This window comes from Phocoena sinus, chromosome 5 (assembly GCF_008692025.1).
Source record: "Phocoena sinus isolate mPhoSin1 chromosome 5, mPhoSin1.pri, whole genome shotgun sequence".
In the NCBI taxonomy this organism is placed as follows: Eukaryota; Metazoa; Chordata; class Mammalia; order Artiodactyla; family Phocoenidae; genus Phocoena; species Phocoena sinus.
In genome coordinates, this window is record NC_045767.1 from 118,974,248 (window position 1) to 118,998,574 (window position 24,327).

At 46.3% G+C, this 24,327-nt stretch overlaps 1 protein-coding gene across 2 annotated transcripts in view; it reads left to right on the forward strand.

Moving 5' to 3' along the window:
* Positions 1–24,327, forward strand: part of MAML3 (mastermind like transcriptional coactivator 3) — a 440,736-nt gene that overhangs the window by 407,419 nt on the left and 8,990 nt on the right. For both annotated transcript variants that reach the window (XM_032631834.1, XM_032631833.1), the window contains exon 3: positions 20,770–21,009. In XM_032631834.1, coding sequence (XP_032487725.1) covers positions 20,770–21,009 — 240 coding nt within the window. The remainder of the gene's footprint in view (positions 1–20,769; positions 21,010–24,327) is intronic.

Genomic DNA, 24,327 nt, shown 5'->3' on the forward strand with positions numbered 1-24,327 from the left:
GCCATTTGTCTTAGTGGAAACCTTTTTTAGTATTCTAGCATGAATATATGTTTGATATTTTAAAAATTGGTATTAAGGCAAAGATACCCAAAAAGCAGAAGTGTCAGGTCAAATATGAACTTTGCTTTCATTTTATATAATCAGGGTGAACCATATCATTGTAAATATAGTACCTGTACATTTATAAACCATTCTTTGTTTTTCCCCAATATGAAGAAATTCCTAATCTTTCCTGAAGAAGAAATTATTTGTTCCATTTGAGCTCTGTTTAGAACTGTTGGGGTTTTTTGATGACAGTTTGGAGGGCCCAGATGGGAAGGAGGAGGTACCCTCTGGGGCTTCAAGGGCTTAAGCAGCCACAAATCATGCCCATACTCTGCTGGCCAGTGACACACGATCTTCTAAATGGTGCTCACACAAAGGGAGGCCCCCAAGACAAGCTGTCTTCTGAGGCCAGCAACACAAAGCTGGGGTGAGCTTGCAGGCCTTGAAAACGGCTGTCGACAAAATATCTGGTCAGGCTAAGACCTTCCTGATTTTTCCCCTGCCCTTCCACTGTCTAAAACCTCCGAAGCATTTACTCGAAATTGCTTGGCTCTCCAAAGCTACTTGCATTGGGAGTAAAAGAAAAATAAGAAGTGTCACCCCAATAGTGCTTTCAGGCTTTAACCCGCAAAGGTATAGGCACCGGAAAGCACAGCTTTGGATAAGAATTTCTCCAAACCAAACCTCGTCCTGCTTTTGGGGACAGAGATGGAGTTGTCTGCCAGCCAGGGTCTATTCTTGGACTTTTCTCAGCCTGATTTCTTCTCCGATTGCATCTTGTTCCCTCAATTGCAATCATTTGCATTGATGCATTTTGTCTGTTTTTGCAGTTCAATCCCAGATATCCTTTTCTCCAGTGGTTTTTGACCTGACTTCCATTCCTCTTGGCTTCTAGCCCCTCCTCCTGGTATTGAAGGCTTTAGTGCCTCTGTTTTGAGGGGTGGTCCTGTTTCTCCGGAGCCCCTAAAAGGAAAGTGATCAAGTAATCGACAGAGAGGCTCGTGGTGACCAGCACCAGAACCCCAACCTAGGAAGTGGCCCAAGTGATCTGAGTCTCAATTCCCAAGGACTCCCTCTCAGCGAGCCCCCTGACAATTTAAAGGGCTGGAGGAGCTTCCCTGGTGGCGCAGTGGTTGAGAGTCCGCCTGCCGATGCAGGGGACACGGGTTCGTGCCCCGGTCCGGGAAGATCCCACATGCCGCGCAGCGGCTGGGCCCGTGAGCCATGGCCGCTGGGCCTGCGCGTCCAGAGCCTGTGCTCCACAACGGGAGAGGCCACGACAGTGAGAGGCCTGCGTACCGCAAAAAAAATTTTTAAAAATAAAGGGCTGGAGGCACTCTTACAGAGAGCCCACGAGTGGAGGGAAGCTGAGGCACCGCAGGCCGTGTTACTCTGAGTCCTCATCAGAGGCCCGCCAAGCTCTACACGTGCATTCCTGATGCGCCTAACAGGTGTCATGGTAAAATCATGTCTGCAGGGAATAACTAGCCTACCAGAATTTTTAAAGTTCTTCCCCCCCAAATTCATTCTCTAATTCTGAAGGGATAGAGACACTTGAAGGAAAAATCCCTGTGTAAAAGGAGAGAAAATTTCCCTAAGCTCTCTACCCTTCTCCTCAACACACAAATTCCCAAGTTATATTTCCTTTCTCAGCAGTGTAGATGGTATGGATTTGGTAGTAAGTGTTAAGGGTTTCAATGGATTTTTTTTTTTTCCCCACCTACTAACTCCCTTCAAAAGCAACCCATGCTACAGAAACGATATTTTAAGTACTGATTTCCCTGCACATCTGGAGGGCAGGGCCTCCCTCTATTTTCACCCCTTTTGCTTCTCCCCAGAACACAAGCCAAAAGGGCTGCAGGCTGCACAGACTCAGCTGTTCAGAATGCAAACACCGTGAGAGCCTGCTGCAGCTGGCCTTTGGCCACTGAGTAAAATTGGGAACGGGTGGCCCCGAATTCCTTCAGATGAACCCCCGACAAGAGCTGGCCTAGCCCAGGACCGCAGACCGCAGCAAGCCCCTCCCACCTCTGCTTTCCCTGGGCCTTTTATTACCTTTACTCGGTCAAAGGAAGGAAAGCAATCTGTCTCTCTTCTAGTTGTTTAATGAAAGAAAACATAATCATAGTTTGACACATTACTTTTGGTGGATGCACAGAAAGAATCTGCTATAATAGAAAGGGAGAGGGCAGGGGGAGGGGCAGGCGAAAGAAAAACAAATTGGCTGCTTGCAGAGGTCCGGTGTCAGGCGTCAGAGGAATCTTGTTCCTTCAGACACTGTGGGAAAGACCACGGCAACGAGGGGCCCAGCGAGAGCGAGCAGGAGAGGCAGCTGGGGAGATTTGCGGCCCCGCCCTCAGATTAGAAGACAGAACAAATAGGTAGCAGCAGTGCGTTTTCCAGAGCCCCGTGGAGATTTCACAGCGCTGTAGACCAGAGCGCCTGCTTCTCCTCAGCGTTCTCTCAATACCGGGTAGGAAGATGTGCAAGAAGGAGATTTTTCATTTGCTCAGAGGAGACACCTAGTTTCCAAGTTGCTGAGAATAAAGCATGTTTTCACCTGGAGCCACCAACGTATTCTTCAATCATAAATTTGCAATGGCCTGACTGGATTCTTAGAGATTAACTATTTTACTAGAAATTATTTTTACTCCCATCTCCAGTTGAGATTTAAAAGATCAGTGGAATAGATACAACATTAACTATCTTCTGAAAATATATCACACCACTTCTGTTGCAAACAACGGTTAGCATGAAGACTCAGAGTGATTTGCTGACTTTTAAAAAAATCTGTTAGAGGGACTTCTCTGGCGGTCCAGTGGTTAGGACTCAGCGCTTTCACTGACAGTGCCTGGGTTTGATCCTTGATTGGGGAACTAATATCCCTCAAGCTGTGTGGCACAGCCAAAAAAATAAAAAATAAATAAAAATTAAAAATCCATCAGAGAGCATAAACCCAGTAACGGCCTTGGTGGAAATACTTAGTTATCATATTTGTTACGAATTCTACTTGTCATTAAAACCCTTTAATTGGGTTAATGAAATTGGGTTTCATTATTATCATTTCATTATTATTCTAACTTTCATTATTCTTCATCAGGCCTTCTTAAAAAAGTTAAGTGAAACACTTAGCAGGAAATAGAAAGTTGGGGGAACCAGGTAAGGAAGCACAAAAATGAAAAGGTTTCTTCTTCTCCAAGTAGTTTTGGGCATATTTCCTGTTATTGTTTGGCATTTTCATCCCCAGGATATATTGTCAGGGTTTTGAAAATATTGAAGGTATACACCTACCATCCTACTCCTGGTTAAAAGCCAGGTGCTATGTTTAAAATACCCTGTACTGAATTCAGATGTAAATAAAGTCAGTTTTTAAAAAGTCGGGAGAACAAGGAAGTGAATGTTCCTTGTGGAATGATTTACATTCAGTTTTGTTTTTAAGTAGATTTTTATTTTTTTATACAACAGGTTCTTATTAGTCATCCATTTTATACACATCAGTGTATACATGTCAACCCCACTCTCCCAATTCATCCCACCACCACTTTCCCCCCTTGGCGTCCATATGTTTATTCTCTACATCTGTGTTTCAATTTCTGCCCTGCAAACCGGTTCATCTATACCAGTTTTCTAGGTTCCACATATATACGTTAACATACGATATTTGTTTTTCTCTTTCTGACTTACTTCACTCTGTATGACAGTCTCTAGGTCCATCCATGTCTCTACAAATGACCCAATTTTGTTCCTTTTTATGGCTGAGTAATATTCCATTGTATATATATGTACCATATCTTCTTTATCTATTCCTCTGTTGATGGACATTTAGGTTGCTTCCATGTCCCGGCTGTCGTGAATAGTGCCGCAATGAACATTGGGGTGCTTGTGTCTTTTTGAATTATGGTTTTCTTTGGGTATATGCCCAATAGTGGGAGTGCTGGGTCATATGGTAGTTCTGTTTTCAGTTTTTTAAGGACTCTCCATACTGTTCTCCATAGTGGCTGTTATCAGTTTGCCTCACACTGGTCAGAATGGCCATCATCAAAAAATCTACAAACAGTACATGCTGGAGGGGGTGTGGAGAAAAGGGAATCCTCATGCATTGTTGGTGGGAATGTAAATTGATACAGCCACTGAAATTTTAAGCAGGGATCTCTCTCTCTGCCAGATTTCCAGTAGCCACATGAGGGCCAAGTGAGAGAAAGGTCTGGGAGTGAACAGGAGGAGGTGGGAGCCAGTGGACCAGGGAGTGACCCCAGACATCTGCATTCAGCAAAGAGCGTGTGAATTCTTATTCTTGTCGAAATAGACCTTGCAGTTAAACTTGACTCTTTACTCTTCAGTTCCCACTGTCAGTAACAAAGTCTCTCTCCATCAGGTCCTGGATGGATTTCTCCCAACCCTGCCTCCCCACTTTCGTCCTTCTGATCCAGCCCCATTCTAATCTCTGCCTTACCTGCTTTTATCGTTTTAGTTCCTCTAAGAGCCTACCGTGGCACCTGGCTGTTGGTTGGGTCACGTGTCCGTGCCGCACTCAGACCTGTCCGTGGTCAGACCCACCCTGCCCCTCGAGGCTTTTCTCCCTCACGTCCCAGCACACACCTTGGCTGGGTCCTGAGTATGGCCACCTCCCTCCTTGCCCGTGGCTACTCCTCCCTCCTTCTCTGCTCCCTCAAATCCAAATCTACACTAACATCGAGGCTCCCAGTCAAGTCCCCCCCTTATCCTTAAAGCTCCTCCCAGAGAATTTTAGGGCAGATAGACCCTGAGAGCTCACCTGAGCAGGTGTCCTCATTTGATAAAGGAGAATATGAAGCTCAGAGATGTTCAGTGACTTTCCCTGGGTCAAACAATCCCTAGAACCCCTGTGTCCTGTGTCCCCTTCCACCCGCTTTCCACTGTGTAATTGACCATCCCAGGTCTGACCAGGAGGGCTTTGTGGAAATCCTGTGGAACCAGGGCACATGCCACAGTCTAACCCTCGACAGGCTGGGATCATCCTTGAGCTTTTCAATGAAGGGGAACTTTGTCTCTCCTCTGGGACTTTAGTATCCCTCCAGCACCGAGGCCACGGCTGCCCTTCTCTTAGATTCCACCCATAACACCTGCCATTGTGCTGGGGTGCTGGAGGGCCCTGTGGACTCCTGGAGCAATCAAAACTTTTTTAAAAGTGGGATTTTATATCTGAATTGAAAGAAAACTTTAATGGCAAATTATACATTCCGTACATGATGTTCTAGAGCTCCAACTACGGGTGGAGGGTTTGTGGTGTATGCTTGTTTTCTGGGTGGGTTTCCATTTTGGCCACGGAACTGTAGTGTTCTACTGCACATAAAATCAAAGTGAAGTTGTAAACGCAACCCATGCCCATGGGTTTTTGGTATTTGATTAAACAAGTCCGTCGTTTGCTTTTTTGTTCTGTTGGTTGGTTTGTTGGTTTTACCTGTGGCCGAGGATGCGCTAGGACTAATCAATTCTGAGACCTGGAAATTGAACTGAAAATGGCACTCCGGGTTGTGCCATGCTGTGCAGTGACAGGCAGAAGACTCCACGTTCTTGAACCAGATCCCTGAACTTCCGTTAGTTTAGCAGCCTTGGCAATATATCCCACTGACCTCGTCACCCTTCCGTATCTGAGTCCCTTAGCAGGAAGTGAACCAGAGTATTCCAGACCTCTCTAGCTTCCTACCCAGGGTGTTTGTGCATCTGACTATGGGATATACTGGGGCCCTGTCCCCAGTGAGCCTCTGGGACATGCTAAGAGCAAGGGGGACACGGCAACAGCCCCAGGTATTTCCGTGGTGACGTGGCTGGGCCCTGTGGCAGGGGATGACCCCTCCATGTTGTGAGATATCTTTCAGCATTCTGTATAGTCAGCCCTCCAAATCCACGGGGTCCGAATCTGCAGATTCAACCAACCACAGATCAGAAATATTCAGAGAAAAAATTCCAGAAATTCCAAAAAGCAAAACCTGAATTTGCTGCACCTGACAACTGTTGACATAGTACTTACATTGTATTTACAGCTATTTACATAGCATTTACATTGTAGTAGGTATTATAAGTCATCTAGAGATGATTTAAAGTATACAGGAGGGTGTGCATAGGTTATATGCAAATACGCCATTTTATATAAGGGACTTGAGGATCCGTGGATATGGGTATCCGCGGATATGGGTATCCGCAGCGGGGTCCTGGTACCCCCTGAAGATACACAGGGAAGACTGTACATGGACATCCACTCCTGAGGGCTTATGCTTACTGGCTAATGGGGACTCAGTGGCTTCCTTCTTTGCTGGGAAATTCTCTACGACTGTATCCAAAAAGGAGTGAAAGATTGGCCTTGTCAGCCTGTTTTACATGCTTCTAAATATGAATTAAGAGGTAGTGTTCACTGGGCCTTACATAAAAAGTAAACTTCAGTAATGAGAACCTAAGGTAAATAAAGAAGGAAATCTTACTCTCGCTGGCTTTTCCTGTGTGTCACATGATGGGGACGTGAGACAGACTTAAAGTTGAATTCAGAGGTTCGTCATCCCCACCCCTGTATATAAAGGCTTCCAGCCATTTATACTCCATCTCAGCTTCCAGAAAAGGTTTGGTTGACTTGGAAGGATTTCATCATTTCTGATTGAGAAATTCCCTATGAAGATAGGGGGAGGATAAAGAGGAGGAAGTAAAGCAAATTAGTTGGACCAACGTAAAAGAAACTAAGCGTGTATTAGAGAAATGGTCAAAAGGTAAAGTGCGTGCAGAAATAGGCTTCTCAAGGCTGGGGAAGCTTTCCCAGCTTGATAGATACCCTGAGCAGCAGGTTAGATCTGCTGGTCCTACTCCAGCATCAATCAGCCTGACCCTCCTGTTCTGATTTTAATCTCCTAGGAGCAGTCAACTTGGAGAGAAGATGCAGTTGTGGAAGCTCTTAAAGGAGCTGTGCAGGTTTAGGTGAAGTGTGTACATGAATCACTTGTACGTTGTAAAGGAGGTGACCGGATCTGGGAAGCAGAGCAGAGGGGGTATTAAGCTGGCTAAACTAGAGGAAGAATTAACACAAGAAACTTTGGGGAAAGGTGGGGAGGGGTGGGCATTTGTGATGACATTATGGTAAGGGGGTCAGACCAGGCTTTAGCTTCTGGTAGAAAGGAATAGGAAACTGGTGATACCTTCCAGATGTTTAAGCAAAAATACTTAGGCTTTTAGAGGGGATGTGGGGCAAAAGATATGTGGCCCATAACCCCCATCTTAGAAGGCCTCTATTGCTGTTGCCAACACGAATGGATTTATTCCTCACGAAAATGAAAGTTTCACGTGAACTTCACCCTCATTCCAGGGTCTAGTTCCATATTTAGTTACCAACTTAATTTTTATCCTAAGCGAAAGGTGGTCATTTGTGAACAGGGATTTTTTTTCTCCGGAAGGCTGAGGAACTGATCTGACCATTAGGAAAGAACAGAATATGAGCTGAACATATAGGCCCGGCCTAAAGTTTCTAATTCCTCATTATTGTTAATATTGATGATAATGATTGCAAACATTTATGAGCACTTGCTATATGCCAAGCACTGTTGAATCACGCTACCTGAGAGAAGTTTTGGTAAAATGGGTGAAAAGTTTAAGATCTGTGGAAAGGATGGTTTCTAATTGCTTCCAGCTTCCTTTATCTAGGTTACTGTGTGTGTGTGTGTGAGTGTGTGTGTGTGTGTGTGTGTGTGTGTGTGTGTGTAGCTGTGTTCACTGTGATGGAGGAAAGTCCCTTTGAGGCCCATACTTCTTCTAAGGCTATTTTTATCCCAGTTTGTCCCCAACTCTTCTCAAAGTTAACAAAAGACCTGGACCACTTTTGTTTTTTAAAGTCACCAGGTGTATTTACAAACGGAAGAAATGCCAATAAGGTTTTTTTTTTTTTTTTTTTACAGCAGCAGAGGCATCTCATATGTTTTCTTTTTTTTTTTTGAATTTTTGAATTTTATTTTTTTATACAGCAGGTTCTTATTAGTCATCCATTTTATACACATCAGTGTATACATGTCAACCCCAATCTCTCAATTCATCCCACCACCACTTTCCCCCCTTGGTGTCCATACATTTGTTCTCTACATCTGTGTTTCAATTTCTGTCCTGCAAACCAGTTCATCTGTACCATTTTTCTAGGTTCCACGTATATGTGTATTAATATACGGTATTTGTTCTCTTTCTGACTTACTTCACTCTGTATGACAGTCTCGAGATCCATCCACGTCTCAACAAATGACCCAATTTCGTTCCTTTTTATGGCTGAGTAATATTCCACTGTATATATGTACCACATCTTCTTTATCCATTCGTCTGTCAGTGGGCATTTAGGTTGCTTCCATGACCTGGCTATTGTAAATAGTGCTGCAGTGAACATTGGGGTGCATGTGTCCTTTTGAATTATGGTTTTCTCTGGGTATATGCCCAGTAGTGGGATTGCTGGGTGATATGGTAATTCTATTTTTAGTTTTTTAAGGAACCTCCATACTGTTCTCCATAGTGGCTGTATCAATTTACATTCCCACCAACAGTGCAAGAGGGTTCCCTTTTCTCCACACCCTCTCCAGCATGTGTTGTTTGTAGATTTTCTGATGATGCCCATTCTAACTGGTGTGAGGTGATACCTCATTGTAGTTTTGATTTGCATTTCTCTAATAATTAGTGCTGTTGAGCAGCTTTTCACGTGCCTCTTGGCCATCTGTATGTCTTCTTTGGAAATGTCTATTTAGGTCTTCTGCCCATTTTTGGATTGGGTTGTTTGTTTTTTTAATATTGAGCTGCATGAGCTGTTTATATATTTTGGAGATTAATCCTTTGTCCGTTCATTCATTTGCAAATATTTTCTCCCATTCTTAGGGGTGTCTTTTCATCTTGTTTGTAGTTTCCTTTGCTGTGCAAAAGATTTGAAGTTTCATTCGGTCCCATTTATTTTTGTTTTTATTTCCATTACTCTAGGAGGTGGATCAAAAAAGATCTTGCTGTGATTTATGTCAAAGAGTGTTCTTCCTATGTTTTCCTCTAACAGTTTTATAGTGTCCGGTCTTACATTTAGGTCTCTAATCCATTTTGAGTTTATTTTTGTGTATGGTGTTAGGGAGTGTTCTAATTTCATTCTTTTACATGTATCTGTCCAGTTTTCCCAGCACCACTTATTGAAGAGACTGCCTTTTCTCTACTGTATATCCTTGCCTCCTTTGTCACAGATTAGTTGACCATAGGTGCATGGGTTTACCTCTGGGCTTTCTATCCTGTTCCATTGATCTATATTTCTGTTTTTGTGCCAGTACCATGTTGTCTTGATTACTGTAGCTTTGTAATATAGTCTGAAGTCAGGGAGTCTGATTCCTCCAGCTCTGTTTTTTTCCCTCTAGACGCTTTGGCTATTTGGTGTCTTTTGTATCTTTTTTTTTTTAAAAAGTTATTTAAAAAAAAAAGAAAGCAAAGTTTATTTTTAAAAAAACGCAGTCTGGTGTAATTATATCATTCACAAGATAAACACAGGACTTAACAAAGAATATTAATTCATAATGGACTTAGAGCAGTGTGATCTAGTTACAGGAAACAACTTAAGCCATAAAATAGGAGGTACCTTTCAATCATATCAGGGTTTCTCAGTGACCCCCTGTAAAACCTTGAGTGAAGAATATATCTAAGGATCTTGGACACTTCCCTGGCAGTCCAGTGGTTAAGACTCCATGCTTCCACTGCAGGGGGCACAGGTTGGATCCCTGATCTGGGAAGTAAGATCTCACATGCTGCACACAGCAACCAAAAGGAAAAAAAAAAAAAAAGAATATATCTGATGATCTGAACTGGAAGACCATTGTGGACGTAAGGCCTAGGGGTCAGTGGCCCCCCCATCGCCACCTGCCCATCGGCCCTCCCTGACCCAGTGTGAGCCCCTGTCCTAGACTTGCTTACTCTAAGAACCTGGTTCTCAGCCCAAATCTCTAAGTGTGTAAAGCACCAAGCCCAGATTTCTAAACGTTCCTCCTATTTTTTCTCCTTTCTCATGGCCTCCCGTAACTCCACCACGACGGCTGGCTTAGCTCTGCTCTCAGGGCTGCGGCGAGGGCTGTCCTCCTCCAGAGCCTCGCTGTGATCACACCTGGTTTGCCCACAGACAGGTTCAACCGTGAGAAAACCAGCAGAGGCTGACACAGACCCTCCCTCCGGCAGCGTCTCCTGGGGGCCAGGGGCAATAGGGGGACCACTTTGCGGGAAGTGGCTCTTCCCAGGCATTCAGATGGAGCATCCCTGAGCCACGCTCCCAAGGCTGATGGAGAGCGTGGAGGATGTGCCCGAGCCTTCTCTGCACAGCAAGCCCTCCAGCTCCAAGCCTTCCTTCCCTCCTTCCTGTCTTGTAGTGGCTGCAGCAGAGAGCGCCATTTGGCAGCATGGTGGTGCTCTTGGCTGTAAACGGAAACATTGGCCTGACTCCCAGTATAACACAAGATAGGTCTCTGCAGCAGTTATGCAGTCTTGGCTGTGATGACTTCATCAGAAAGGGGAGCGGGGGAAGGGGCAATGAAAGAGAAAGGTACAGCACGGGGGAACAGTAGCTCGGGAGGAAAGATTTCCCAGCAGCTCGGCTGAAGACAGTTGAGACTCCTTCTTCCCCCTCTCGATTTTTAAATCAAGGGGGAAACAAAGGCAGCAGGCGTATGGGTAAAAAGCCTAGTTCCTGGAGCCACTGACAAACCACTTGCAGTCGTGTCGGGACAGTGGTCACTTGGATGCGGGCAGATGCGGTATCCACCTCTGTGGGGCAGGTCTCAAGCCCCTGGGCTGGGTTTTCTTAAGCCCTGTGGAGGAGACTGCCTATACAGGTCAACAGCGGTTTTCACTCATCTCGCAAGTTCTTAAACTCTAAAGGCTGGGCTGGTCCTGACCCTGCTCTGTGATTTCGAGCCTAGAATGGAGAAAAACCCCAGAGAGCAGGGTGAGGCCCAAAGGGACGCTTGGCCAGGTGCATCAGGGGATTCTTGGAAGATGTCAGTCCCCTCGGAGCCTCCTCTGGCACTTGGGGGCTCTGTGTTGAAGCAACGAAAAGCTAGCCTAGTTACTGAATATGTAGCCAAACCCAGTTTGTTCACATTCATGCCACGTCCAGGTCTTGACAGGAGAACTACCCCGTTAAGGATGTCTGTTGCACACTCCACAGTGTGAGTGGTGGAAATAGTCCAGATCCTGAATACAGCCTGAGCCCCTCTCAAACTCGCTACATTCCATTCCTGGTCTGTTGAGCCTAAATAATCTTAATGAGGTTTTGGGGGTTTTTTCGGGGAGGCAGGGAGGTTGTATTATAGTTTAATGAATCCTCTAAATGTTGGCCATTTAGGTTGTTTCTTTTTTTTGCTACTCAAAACCATGCACGCTATTCAAGATAAATCTTTGCACAAAGCTATGAATATTTCCAGGAGACGAGTCCTTAGAAATGGAATTTCAGGGTATGATGTACTCAAGTCTTTGATCATTCTGTCCCTCCACCCTGGAACCCCTTCCCCTCTTGGTTACCTGAGCCATTCCAAGACATCGCTTCCTCTGGGAAGCCTTCAGTCCCCTCCCCAGGCACAGTCAGGTGCTTCCTGGTGGAAGGCCCAGAGATGTGGCTTGTGCCACCTCCCCTTCAGAGATGCCATGAGCTGCTCAGGAACTAAGGGATCCTCACTCCACATCAGAACTGTGGACTCCGTGAAACCAAGCAAATAGGCCCTTTTTCTTTTCTTTCTTTTTTTGTCAATTTAAAGACTTCAGAGTTTTAGAGCATGAGACTTAATATTTATTTGAAGTAATATGTTCATAATAGAAAATTTGAAATAGTATGAAAATAAAAATCACTTAAAATCCTCCCCTAACACGATGGTTCTATGGCTACTGTTCTAATAACTGCTTTTTCTTCCCCTCTTCACTGTATATTGTAAGCTTTTTTTTTTATTTGATTAGATAATCTGAAAAGGCATGATTTTTATTGGATTCATGGTATGGATGTACCATAATTTATTTAATCAAGCTCCTATTGTTGCACACTAATGAACTTGTAACCAATTTAGAGTTGCTTTGGTGGTAGAATTAATCACAACAAAGGGATCAGGAGGACTCTATAATTTACATCAAAGGCAGAGGAAAAGCATAACTCTCAAAGTTGTGTTTCCACTGGAGGAACCTATGGTAACTATGTTCAAAGCACTGATAAGGACAAATGGTATTTTTGTTGTTTTTACCTCCAAGTAAGTCCTTGAAAAACTGACCTTCCTGTGGCTGATGGCACTCTCCCATCTTACTCTGGACCAGCAACTTTAACCCTTTCTTTCATCTTCAGCAGAAGCTCCGGTAGCCTGGAGAAGCAGTCCATTACAAGGGTTATCTTTTCTCCTTCTCTCTGGTCGTTCCTGATCTTGGTCTAAGCTACAATTCATCATAGACCATTAGTTCAGTTCAGCAAATATTTATTCTGTTGCAACCGTGGACATAGCTCTGTGCTGATGCTGGGAGCCTCATAACAGAAACCTAAAGACCTTGCAGGAATGTTGCCATAAGGTAATATCCTACCAGAAAATTACTGCTTAGAAGCATTTGGAAAGCTGGAACTTTCTACCTCTCCTATGTTACTTAGTAAGAAATAGTGGTACACTCATGTATATACCATGATCATGAGCATGGAAAATATATTACTGCACTGGGTGGGGAGCTGAGAAGAAACACAGAGACACATCAGAATATTAACATGGTTGCCTGTGAGTGTTAAAAATGAATGTTGCCTTTTTAAAATACTTTTAGAGAATATTTTTAATTTTAACCCGTGATCGGGGGCAAAGTCTGCAAAACATGCATTTGTTAGAGAGTCAAAAGCCTGGGTTAGAGGACATCCCTGGTGGCGCAGTGGTTGAGAGTCCGCCTGCCGATGCAGGGGACACGGGGTTCGTGCCCCGGTCCGGGAAGATCCCACATGCCGCAGAGCGGCTGGGCCCATGAACCATGGCCACTGAGCCTGAGCGTCTGGAGCCTGTGCTCCGCGACGGGGGAGGCCACAACAGTGAGAAGCCCATGTACCACAAAAAAAAAAATCTGGGTAGGAATGCCATCCATCCTGCTCACTGAGAATCTAGAAAGAAAACCAAGTTTAAAGTCTTAGACTTCATTATCTTAGGAATTAAGCTAGAAGCAGAGCCATAGCACTTCCTTCCCCCTGACTTTCTAAAGCTGCATAATCAAGAGGTTATAGCAATCATAGTGATAACAAGCTATGTGTTACGTGCCAGTCACTGGACCCTCGATGGAGCTGAGTCTCTACCCAAGCCTGTTGGCTTCCCCCAATGTAAACTGCTCCTTCTTAGAAGCCGAACAAAGAACTTTCCTGAACCCATTTAGCAGGCTTAGCACTGGGCCCCGAGTTACTGCCCTGTCTGTGATAAGCTTCCTAAATCGGTAAACTGCCTCAAACCTCAACTGTCTTGGCAACACAGCCACTACACACCATAAAACACTTTTTTTTAATCCAAATTTCTTCAATAATCTGCTGAAGAAGCAGATTATCTTGGGGTGGGCCTATTGGGGCTCTGCTGTGAATTTATTACAAGCAACTCTCCAAACCCACACTGAAAAATTATCCTGGACAAGCACAAAGAAAGTCTGTAAAAGGAGCCACCATCCTGAAACCAAGTTTCTGCCCTGACACTTGATCAACTTCAAAGAGAATTCTAAGGTTTTATTTTATTTTGTTTCTTCCTTCCATTTCTGGTTGAACGGTCTAATCTTATGCCCTTTCTTTAAATGTCAAAGTTGATACCACAGAGGCATCCTAATTTGGGGTATCAGGCAACATATAAAAAATGATGTATATTTTTGTGCTCTTTCAGCTTCATCCTTTGATCCCAATAGACTGTCTACCTTTTTATTCTATGCCCATTCCTCTCCCCCCAACCCCTTCCCATTTCTCATTACTCCAGAGTCCTCTTGGGTGGTCTCCTCAATTTAGACCAGATGCATGTTCTGGTCAGTGGAAAAGTCAGAATCCCAAAGACCACCATCAGCTGTGGGACATCAGGCAAGTTATTTAACCTCTCAGAGACTCGGATTCTTTTTAATCAGCAAAATGAGTTTTAAGTGCGCCGGAGAAAACACTGAGTGTTTTGCATACAGTAGGCGCCCCATAAGTGTTAGTTGTCTTCTTCCACTGTTGCTTCTGGTCTTCTTCTTGTTTGAAGAGGGGACTTTCCTCAAATCATAGCTTTCCTACCTTATAGCAGAGCAGGGGACGGGAAGTCTAGTGATGTTTGATGCTTCCTCCCTGAGTAAGGGAGCGAGTTTAACTGGCTTCACCCCTTCCTTGCTCTTGGCTGCGCCTCCAGAGCAGAGCTACAGGAGCACCGACCTTTCTGGAAGAATCATGGCATAGGCTCCTTTCAGAATTCTTGAGTTTACATTGCCTGCACAGCCCTCTGAAAATTAGAGAGTTCTGTTCCAAATGCAGAAGAATTGGCAATAGAAACTTAAGTAACTCAGCACTCTGACTTGCTTTTGAAAGTGCAGGGTTTGCAATCTGATCACAGAGAGCGCTGATACCCCAGTGCCCATAAACCAGGATTATTTGCCCAGTGAGTCTCAAAATGTGGGGCATGGTAATTATCGAAGGACATGTTAAATTGCTCCTAAAGACTCTGGTTCAGGAGGCTTGGAGCAGAGCCTGAGAATTTGCATTTCTAACAAGCTCCCAGGTGCTGGTCCTGGAGCCACGCTTTGAGAACCCCTGATGTAGCCCTCATGGTTCCCCAACAGCCCACACTTAAATTGGAAGAAGTTTTAGCACCTTCTTAGCCATTTTCCCTCTATAGCTTATTTATCTCCAAAGTTTCCGTTGTCGAGGGAGGAGTCCTATGGATAGGATTTCCGTTTGAAGAGGTGGGGACTGAGACCCAGAGGTCAGATGGCCCCCTGAGCCTCAGGAAGCCAGTTCACCACCCTGAGCCCCAGGTTGTCACAGCCGGATGCCTCCAGCCGGCTCTGCAGTGGGTGTCGGATTCTCTGACATGATATGTACTGAACTTCCCAACAAGTGTGAGGTTCTCCGTGAAGCGTCAGCTTCCACCTTTGAAAAGACTTCCTCCTTCTGAAACTTAAAACTTGAGCAGTACCTTTGCAGGAGAAGCCCCCTGACAGTGGTGAGAGGTTGGACAGAGAAGTGTCTTGTTGTATAGAATCTAGGCAAAATTCCACTGGGGCTGGATTTTTTTTTTTTTTTTTAATTGATCCACTTCAGTGTGTGTGAAAAGCACAGGCCTGTCTTCTGGGACATGCTTTTTGTTTATGTATTAATTTTACTTCTTCCTACCGTGAACTACCCTCCTGTCTCCCCCCAGTGCCCTCCGGCTCCCACTTCCTTGCCGGCGACCGGCCCACACGACGTGGCGGGGAGGGGGAGGTGAAATGCGCCCCGGGGAGCGCGCATTGGCCTCCCAGGTTGCGGAGCGGCGCGCAGGCCGAGGATCTCGGGGCCCCTGGGCGGCTCGGCCGCCGCACGCCCTCCCTCCGCTGCCCCTGCCCGCGCCTAGACCGCCTAGTCGGTTTCTTTGTTAAGGACGCCTGCGCGGAGACGCATCTTCGGCCCCGGCAGGGGCGCACGGGCCTCACTCCTGACTTCTTAGAGTCCCCTAAGGACTTGTAAGCATATACGCTCGAGTCGAGAGGCTAAATTACGCCCCAGGGGGCTTTTTAAGTAAAATCCTAAATTTCATTTAGGCTGTTCGTAAGCCATGCGATGGCAAAGACACTAAGCCCAGGCTCGCCCCCCGGCGCGGCCCTCACCGCGCAGGCTTCGTGCAGCCCGGGTTACGGGGAACGCTGACCCTCTCGGACACTCCGCCCCTGGGTCTGGGGTACGCCACTGTCCTTCCCCTCTCGGGTCGCCACCGCCCCCATCACCTCCTCCATCTCACGGCCTCCCCCACCCACACGAGAAATCTCCCTCCCCTCGGGCTGGCAGCAAGGTCGGTAATAAGAAACCAGTTCAGTGTCAGTCGGAGAGAGGAGGGAGATAACCCCAGAGATACACAGCAATGGAGAGAGAACTCATTTTGTGTAAAGAGGGCCTCGAGTCACCAGGGAATTCCTGGATTGTCTCAGGCTGTCGTGTGTGATGTCCATCACGCCGTGCGCACACCATCTGCTCGGTATTATGCTCTCAGTTGCCAGGCTACCTGCTATACGCAGTAACACTTGACTGCCTGGCTCCACGCTCGTAGCGTTAGCCCAGACGCGCGGGGCCGGGGGGACCGGGTGGGGGAGGAAGGCGAGTCCTGATTAAGCCATCTGCAGGCTGGGAGGGGGGCGGGCGGGGGGGACACGCCGCGCGGGCGAGCGGGCGGGCTGGCGGCGAGGACCGGGCTGACACCACCATCTGCTGGGGCTGAGGAGGAACAGCAGCTGTTCCTTGTTTCCCCCGACGCGAGCACCTGAAAAACCGCCGAAGCCCTGAGCATCCTCCAGCCAGTTCTCCACTAAGCCCCGGCACCCCAGTCCCAGTCACCGCCGGAAGCCTCTTGCAATCCCCCCTCCAAGGAGCCAGCAGTCCTTGGTCCACCGCCAGCAACCCCGGCCCCTCTTACCCAAACACGAGGCATGTTCTTGAAAACACGTAAGAGAAAATAAAGCTTCCTTACGCACAGATTTATAAACAAACAGATGGCTACTAGTGAGAGATTTTTACCACAGCTGCTTTTTGAAGTAAAAACTGCCTCTTTGGGGGAAGTAGGGTGTTTTTTTTACACCTCTGACCTATCTCCAGCCCTTAGAAAATTGCTAAGATCTTTTCCCTGGAAGAGAAGATATGTAAGATAGGTTCATTGGTTTTGATTTTTCCCCCCTCCCTTTATTTTACTGAAGAGTGAGAGCTTTGGGGAGTAATGAAGATCTATGTAGTCAATTGGGTTTCTGAGAGGAAGAGGCTGAATTAAGATTCTGGGTAGAAGGCAGGGGAGGTCGCTGGGCAGGGGGTGGAGTGGAGAACAAGCTAGTAATTAAAACTAAAAATACTGCATCATTTGGCTTCAAGGCATTACATTTGTGGTGACGAAAGCCCAGCCTGGTTTTCTCTGATTGCACGCGCAGTGTGTGTCCTCCTTAGAAACAAGAGCAGGGGCTTGAAATTCTGAAATTCGACAGACTAATGCTCATTAAGCCCTCTTAGACGGGGTGGGGGGGGCTTTAAAATCCACCATGTCATATGCATCAGCTAATGGCCTCAGCCAGCTCAATTTGTAAGGTGTCACTCGGTGCGTCTTCACCCTTGGCATACACACCTGAGGCTGGGGCTCTGGGTGCCACTCACCCGCTGTTGAATGTAGCAGAGCTGGTTGGGAAAGGTGTATCAACCTAGGCTCACAAATGTTTCATAGGGAGGGCAGTCCTGTAAAAGTGCACATAGCCCTCCTGCCTCTCGGTCTTCAGGTCTTTGGTGAGAAACGTGAAGGCAAAATCTTTGAGAGGGAACCACTGGGGGAAATATATAACCCTGGGAGGTAATAATCAGACTATCCCTTTGGGAAGGGTTTTACGCACTGTGCTTTAGAAGTTCAGCAACACCCCGCCCCATCTGAAAGTAGCGCATTCCTATGAAACCTTTCCTAAGCCGAAATGGCTTACAGTGAAGAAGCAAGCACCTCAGGACACATCTTGCTAAGAATGTGCAAAATAGAGACAGAGCACAGATGCTCACACAGTTCAAAGCTATGGCAGCTTGATGCTGAGACGCTGAGTGTAGTTCCTGGGGAAGGAGCTTGGTGTTGCCACTCTTGTTGCTGGAGGCGCCTGCTGTCTCTGCCATCACTCTGCAAAACAAACACTGAATGCTATCTTAGATTTTCACCTTCTTTTGTAAAAGCGAAAATCCTCTTCAGATTTCTTCCAGTTACTAAAAACAGATACTAGTGTAGGTGTTTCATAAAAGGGGAGTGGCGTAAGTTGAACTCTTGAAAAGTGGCGGACTTGTATTTCTTTTTGGTCTAGGAAGACAGGGACCAGATATGCTTAGATGAATCTACATCCTCACCTCATTTTCCTCTCCCTTTCTTTCTGGGTGGAGAGAAGGCTGGGAGAGCAACACATCACTACTTATGGCTCCTGGGCAAGCTCACCAGGTACTTGAGGGCTAGTCTCACAGGACAAGAATATCTCAAAGTGTACAAAGATAAACGGGGCCAGCCCAGACCAGTCCTCTCATAAAACCAAGCCAAAGAGAACTTGATCTTCCCTTGGGTCTCATTTTCTTTCCAACTCCCTCCTCATTATCAAAATTGGAAAATATCAAATATTCTGAAATACACAGAAAAAACTGTATATCTGTATTTTCGCTGGCCAGCTATCTGCACTTCCGTGTGAATTCGTTAAAGTGCTAAGTCAGTCAGCCATTTGTCTCCAAAGGTGGCAAGAAACAGCTTCATCCCATTGGAAAGAAGGGTTTGGAAAACAGGTGGCAAGTTTGGGGGGAAAAGGAAAGAGTGAAATATCTTGACCTCTGCAGGGGTCAGTCATAAAGTAAACTTTTTGGTGGCATAAAGTTCCAGGCATTGCTGAGTATAAGGTCTTTTTATTAATATCTCATAGCTCTCTACCTCATAATTGTCTATGTACAGAGAAAATACACAAAGACAAGAAGTTTTAATTTCAGTAACACCACGCTTACCATTTGAAAAATAGAACACAGTGTATTTATGGGAGACGTACTATATATTTAGTCTACAGGCAATTCTTAGGCACACGCTTGGCACCATGGACCCGTCGTCTGGGAAAGGCCTATGCTTGTGGAAGGAATACTGAATTTAGACTCAAACTCAGTGTTCCAGTTCTGCAAGTTCTGGTTCTTCCATTTACTAACTGTGTGGCCTGGGCCACCGCACTGATTAACCAAAACTTCTTGAGCTGTTGTTTCCCAGATGAGAGGACTAACGGGGTTTTGTTTGGTTTTTTGTTTGTTTTGCTTGTTTTGTTTTCTTTGGGTGCTGATGGGAGGGACGAAGAGTACCTGAAGATGTGGGTTTCGGTGTACCTGGAAAGAAGGATGTGAATGGCTGAGCTCCACACAGTAGCGGGAAGGGGGTCCAACAAGCCCAGGCTACGGGGGCTCCAATGCAGGGCTGCGTCTCTAGGAGCTGTGTCAAACACGACTCTCTGTTTTGAGAGGAAACTGCCCACGTGATTGACCGTACCAACACTGAAGAGGTAGCGAAGCAAAAGGAGGACAAATATTAAAATCCGGTTTGACTGCACCCTGTTTTTCATATAGGATGGCTCAGAAGAGGTGGATAAAGTTCATGTTGTTCACAGAGCAGGCTAGTTGCATGCGTGAATGAAGGAATGCATTGATAACGATGGAAATACCATTGCAAATAAAATTTGATAACTACTACACATCCGTTTAAGGTAGCCACTTGCCTGTATACATCGCTGTAGTCTTAATTTCCTTCATCCCTTATAACTGGAAATAATAACCAGTGTGGAAAAAAAGAATGAATATCTAGATTTTACAATGAGGAAATTTTTTTTAATCCAGTTTAACTGGATACAAAAATTTAAATACTGTAGAGTTACTCACATTCGTTTCTCATGATCTAAGTCTCATAACTGTGCCTCATGATATGACTCTGTATGTCCTTACACGTATACCCATTGAACTTGTGTACCTCTCAGACCGCAGCTCCTCTTTGTTCAGATTAATTACTTGAAACTTCAGTGAATTAAAAGAAACCTTTCTGTGAAATGTTCAGACAATACTTTGCCATTACCAGCTATGCCTGATAGAACGAACAGGAAAGAAGGCATCGAGAAAGTACATCTTACGGTCACACACCTACTTTTCCCATCAGCTGTTTTTCCCCAATGGTCTACACCGTCGGGCTGTTACTTCTCCTCTGAGTACAGTCTCCGAGTAGTGGCTTGGGCTGTGTGTGAGGAGTTCTCTAACACTTGACCTCCTGTTCCTTAAGGACCAGTCCTTAAAAGTTGCCATCATTTGATTTGACTGACGGACACATAATTATAGAATCAAGAGACCCAATTCAACCCCCCACGTTTAAGTTATCCCAGACACCTGAGACCCAATTCTATCTTTAAAGATGTTGGGAGGTTTCGTATCTTTGGTCAGGGTAACACACTCCTAATTCTCACCATCAACAATTCTCACAGCAGGATTTTTTTTTTTACACATGTCAAAGCTTTCAAATGTCACAATTAATTAGAATTTCATCAAATAGCAATCTGCTGACGAATCAATTCCAGCAGTCTTCTGTAAACGTCTCTCCTGCTAGCTAAGAAGCGCATTTTAGCCAGGCAGGCAGTGAGGATGAAGAGGTAAGGTGAGGATGCCTCACTCCGGACTTAAAATGAGCCCCACCTGAGGGCTTAGTCCCTTTCCCTTGAAGGAGCACAGATTGCTAGCTGAAAATGCGGTTCTTGTTCCTTAGCCAGTCCCATCAGAAACAGACTGGACCGGGTCTCAGATTTTCCCAGAGCCGTGCTCTATTACTGTCGCCCTGTAGCCTCTCCAATCCCACCTGTGGTAAGGCCAGGTTTGAGGACCACTGGGTTCTTTTTATGGAAATGTCATGTGTGCCTCTCGGGATCCCGTAGGTCCCTAAGCCGGGCCCTACCCCATCCCCCTAACCCCTGTGCTTTCCTTCAGATGTGGAGTGGCTGCATTCTCTCCTCTTCCTGTCCTTCCAGGAGCAGCATCCGGTCGGGCTTCCCCGGACCACGGGCCCCATGCAGTCCTCCGTACCCCCGGGCTCTGGCGGCATGGTCTCCGGAGCTGGTCCAGCGGGGCCCAGCTTCCTGGGCAGCCAGCCCCAGGCAGCCCTCATGAAGCAGATGCTCACTGATCAGCGGGCCCAGCTGATGGGGCAGCAGAAGCAACAGTTCCTGCGGGAGCAGAGGCGGCAGCAGCAGCAGATTCTGGCGGAGCAGGTAACTCACGCCCATGGCGTGATCCATTCGTTCGGCAAACACTTATTCAGTGCCTGGTGTCTGTGAGGGAGTCTCAGTTCATGTCCTTCATCAAGAAATTCACAAGCCAGCATTTCCTGAGATCACAGAAGAACCTGCAGAATGTAGACCTTTCCGTTAGTTAGGCTTTTTCTTAGAATGAATTAGTTCGTTCTGAAAAGACAGGCTTCCGCCATCCATTTGAAGACCCAATTGCCAGAGACCGTTCTTCAGTTCAAGTCTGGCTCTTTTCTCGTGGCTTCTGGTACAGGGGTCTGTAGAATCAGCATGGGGGGCGAGGGTGGAAGGGGGCTGGCTCACGTGCTTCGTAAATTCTGATATTTCCAGCATGAAGAAAAAAGAAAATAATTCAGAGAACTTTGCTTCTTGGAGGAAAGTGTCAGAAGGAGGGATTGAGGAGAATTCTTACAGAATTGGTCATGAACAATGGAACAGGAACAATAGCAGAATAATAGGGCCCACAGAACTACCTGGAAACCTGAACTCGGGGTCACAGAAAGGGTGCAAACTTGAGAAAATTCCCAGCAGCTTTGAACACAGCTCAGGAAATGTTTGAGTTAAAGGCCTAACACAGAGAAAGCTTTGCTTTAGGCGTCTTTGACAACCCTTGACATATATAATTCCTCCAGCTTTGAAAGAAAGCCTTCCACGCAGGCTACTCCTCTCAGTTCCAGTGTGTTTTGTTTTTCGAGATTCCCGTGCCTGATTTCGTGTTATCTCGGGAAAGGCCTGAGGACTTCCCCAGGAGTCCCTGGATGCCTCCCGTGGGGGCCTATCCAGCACGTCTCACCCTTCTATTATAGGAGACGTGAGGCTGTCATCTAAGGCTCAAGGCCCACAATTACCCTTCTAGAATGTTTCTAATAGGATCAGAATTTTGGAAATGTATTAAGCATCCTCCACCGTATCTATAGGAGAGGTTGTGTAGGCCACGAGACACGTCGAGGTCCTTAGTAACCAAGGGCAGCAGTTCAGAGTAACACCAGTCATCCCCCAAATAGAAAAATTGTACTGTTGAGCACAGTTCGCTTATGTTCCCTTGTTCGCTTTTGTTCTTGAACAGCTGTGTAATTATCTCCCTTTTTACTGAGGTCAGTCAGCTTCCTGGCAGCTCTTGTACAAACAAACCTCTATCCCTCTCACCCTGCATAAGGTGTGTGACAAGGAGCCATGCTCGTATCTCTCAGACAGTGATAAATGGCGCTGCCGAGGGGAAGCTGGGCTTTGCAGATCCGCCCCTCAGCCAATCCCAGGAAATTTCAGGTGTGCCTGATACTTGGAGGGATGGTCTTTGATGTCTGTGCTGTGACCAAGACACAAAGGGGAGTCGGGGTAACCAGGCCAAACTCAGCTGTGCCAGCCCAGGGGTGTCCCCACTTGGCAAGGTCAGCCAACCCCGGGAATGAGGGGGAAGGCAGGAGACCGGGAGCATTGCTTTCACAGGATGGTGCCCACAGACCTTGAGGTGAGAGAGTGCGGGACCCCTCAGAACCCGGGACCATGGAAAGACAGACATAGGGCTCCTCAGAAGAGATGAGGAAATGGGAAACTGCAAAAAAAAAAATGAGTATAGGGCTTCCCTGGTGGCGCAGTGGTTGAGAGGCCGCCTGCCGAGGCAGGGGACACGGGTTCGTGCCCTGGTCCGGGAGGATCCCACATGCCGAGGAGTGGCTGGGCCCGTGAGCCATGGCCGCTGAGCCTGCGCGTCCGGAGCCTGTGCTCCGCAACGGGAGAGACGGCAACAGTGAGAGGCCCGCGTACCGCAAAAAAAAAAAAAAAAAGAGTATAATTCCTTAACGTACTGTGTGTTCCGGGAGCTGAAGAGGGACCAAGGAAAGAACAGTTCACTCTGGGTCACATCCTTTGCTTATGGTATGATTTTGGAAAAACCACCTAACCTCTCTCCTCATCTGCCAAATAAGCTTTTCCTAATCTCCCAGCCTTCCTCCTGATGCTCAACATGAGTAATAAGTGTAAAACCCTTCGGAAACTGCACAAGGTGTGGATCTGCCACTTGACCCTGGGGTCACAGAAGGTAGTGTACGAGCTGCAGCCACACGTGCCAGCCATCCTGTGGGACTAGCCCAGAAGTAAGTCAGAGGGATGTAGCATCTCACCTGCACCTGGGGAAAGTGCTTATTGATGCCTACATTTTTGAGGTTGAATGTGGCCAAGCTGATTTCCTTGGTCCCTGCAGCGGCAGTGAAAGCATCCTAACACTTTCAATTTTGCCAACAGCGTACTGGGAACGCTTGGGTTTCCGGAAAGGACATGTGAGGGAAAACAGAAAGACTGGGGGTATCTTGCATATCTTTGGGAACTTTCAAATGGTTCTCAGTGGACTTAGAAATCAGAACAGAGCAAGTTGAAAGCAGGTGTGAATTAACATTTAATGCGTTATTCTCAAGAGCACAGAGCGTGTCAAATCCCACCCATTCACAAAGGTTCAACGGAATCTGGAATTTTGGATCTGAAAGAAACATTGAGGATCATGAAGTCCCTTTGTTTTACACACGAGGAGACTGAGGCCAGGGAGCTTACATGATTTTGTTCAGAGATCGCAGAGCTAGAGAGGGGCAGAGCCAGGACTGGCACCTGGGCCCCCTGACTCCTGACTGACAATCCACCCCAGGCTACCCCAGGGCTGATGCCCAGTTGTAAGTGGAACAGTTAAATTCTTACATAATATGGGAAGTTTGGCTTCTGAGAAGCTTTTAAATGCTCACCTTACTCTCAGTAATGTTCTTAGACTGCTGCCTAAAAGATTAGCATGGTTTCTTGTCTACGCTATGTCTATACAATTAATTCATTTCAACGGTTTCGAGCAAAACACCACAGGATGGGGTGAACAGAGGCCCTTCTTTTCTTTGGTTGCCAGTACTGGCTGGCCTTGTCAAGAAAAAGAAAGAAAAAGAAAATTATAGAGCTGCCCAGGAACAAAAACAAGAGGAAAAAATAGAGATAAACACATGTGTTAAGAAGTGGTCAATGTGTGTTATTTTTATAATGAACACTGTACAGAGCGGGGCCCTCGTTGTCTGTTTTCCTAGCCCTCGCAGATGAAAGGTGCTTGATGCATATTCCACAGCTGCAGAGGAGGTCAGATGACATGCCGAAGGTCACGCAGCTACTTGATGGCAGACCCAGAACGAAAACCCCTTTCTTTGCTCCTTCCACCTCACTCTTATTTTCTCTCCCTTTTCACATACAGCATGATAATGATCATAATAGCCTTCCCTGTATATTGGTACCGGTGCCGGCAGTGCCGAAGCCTCGTGA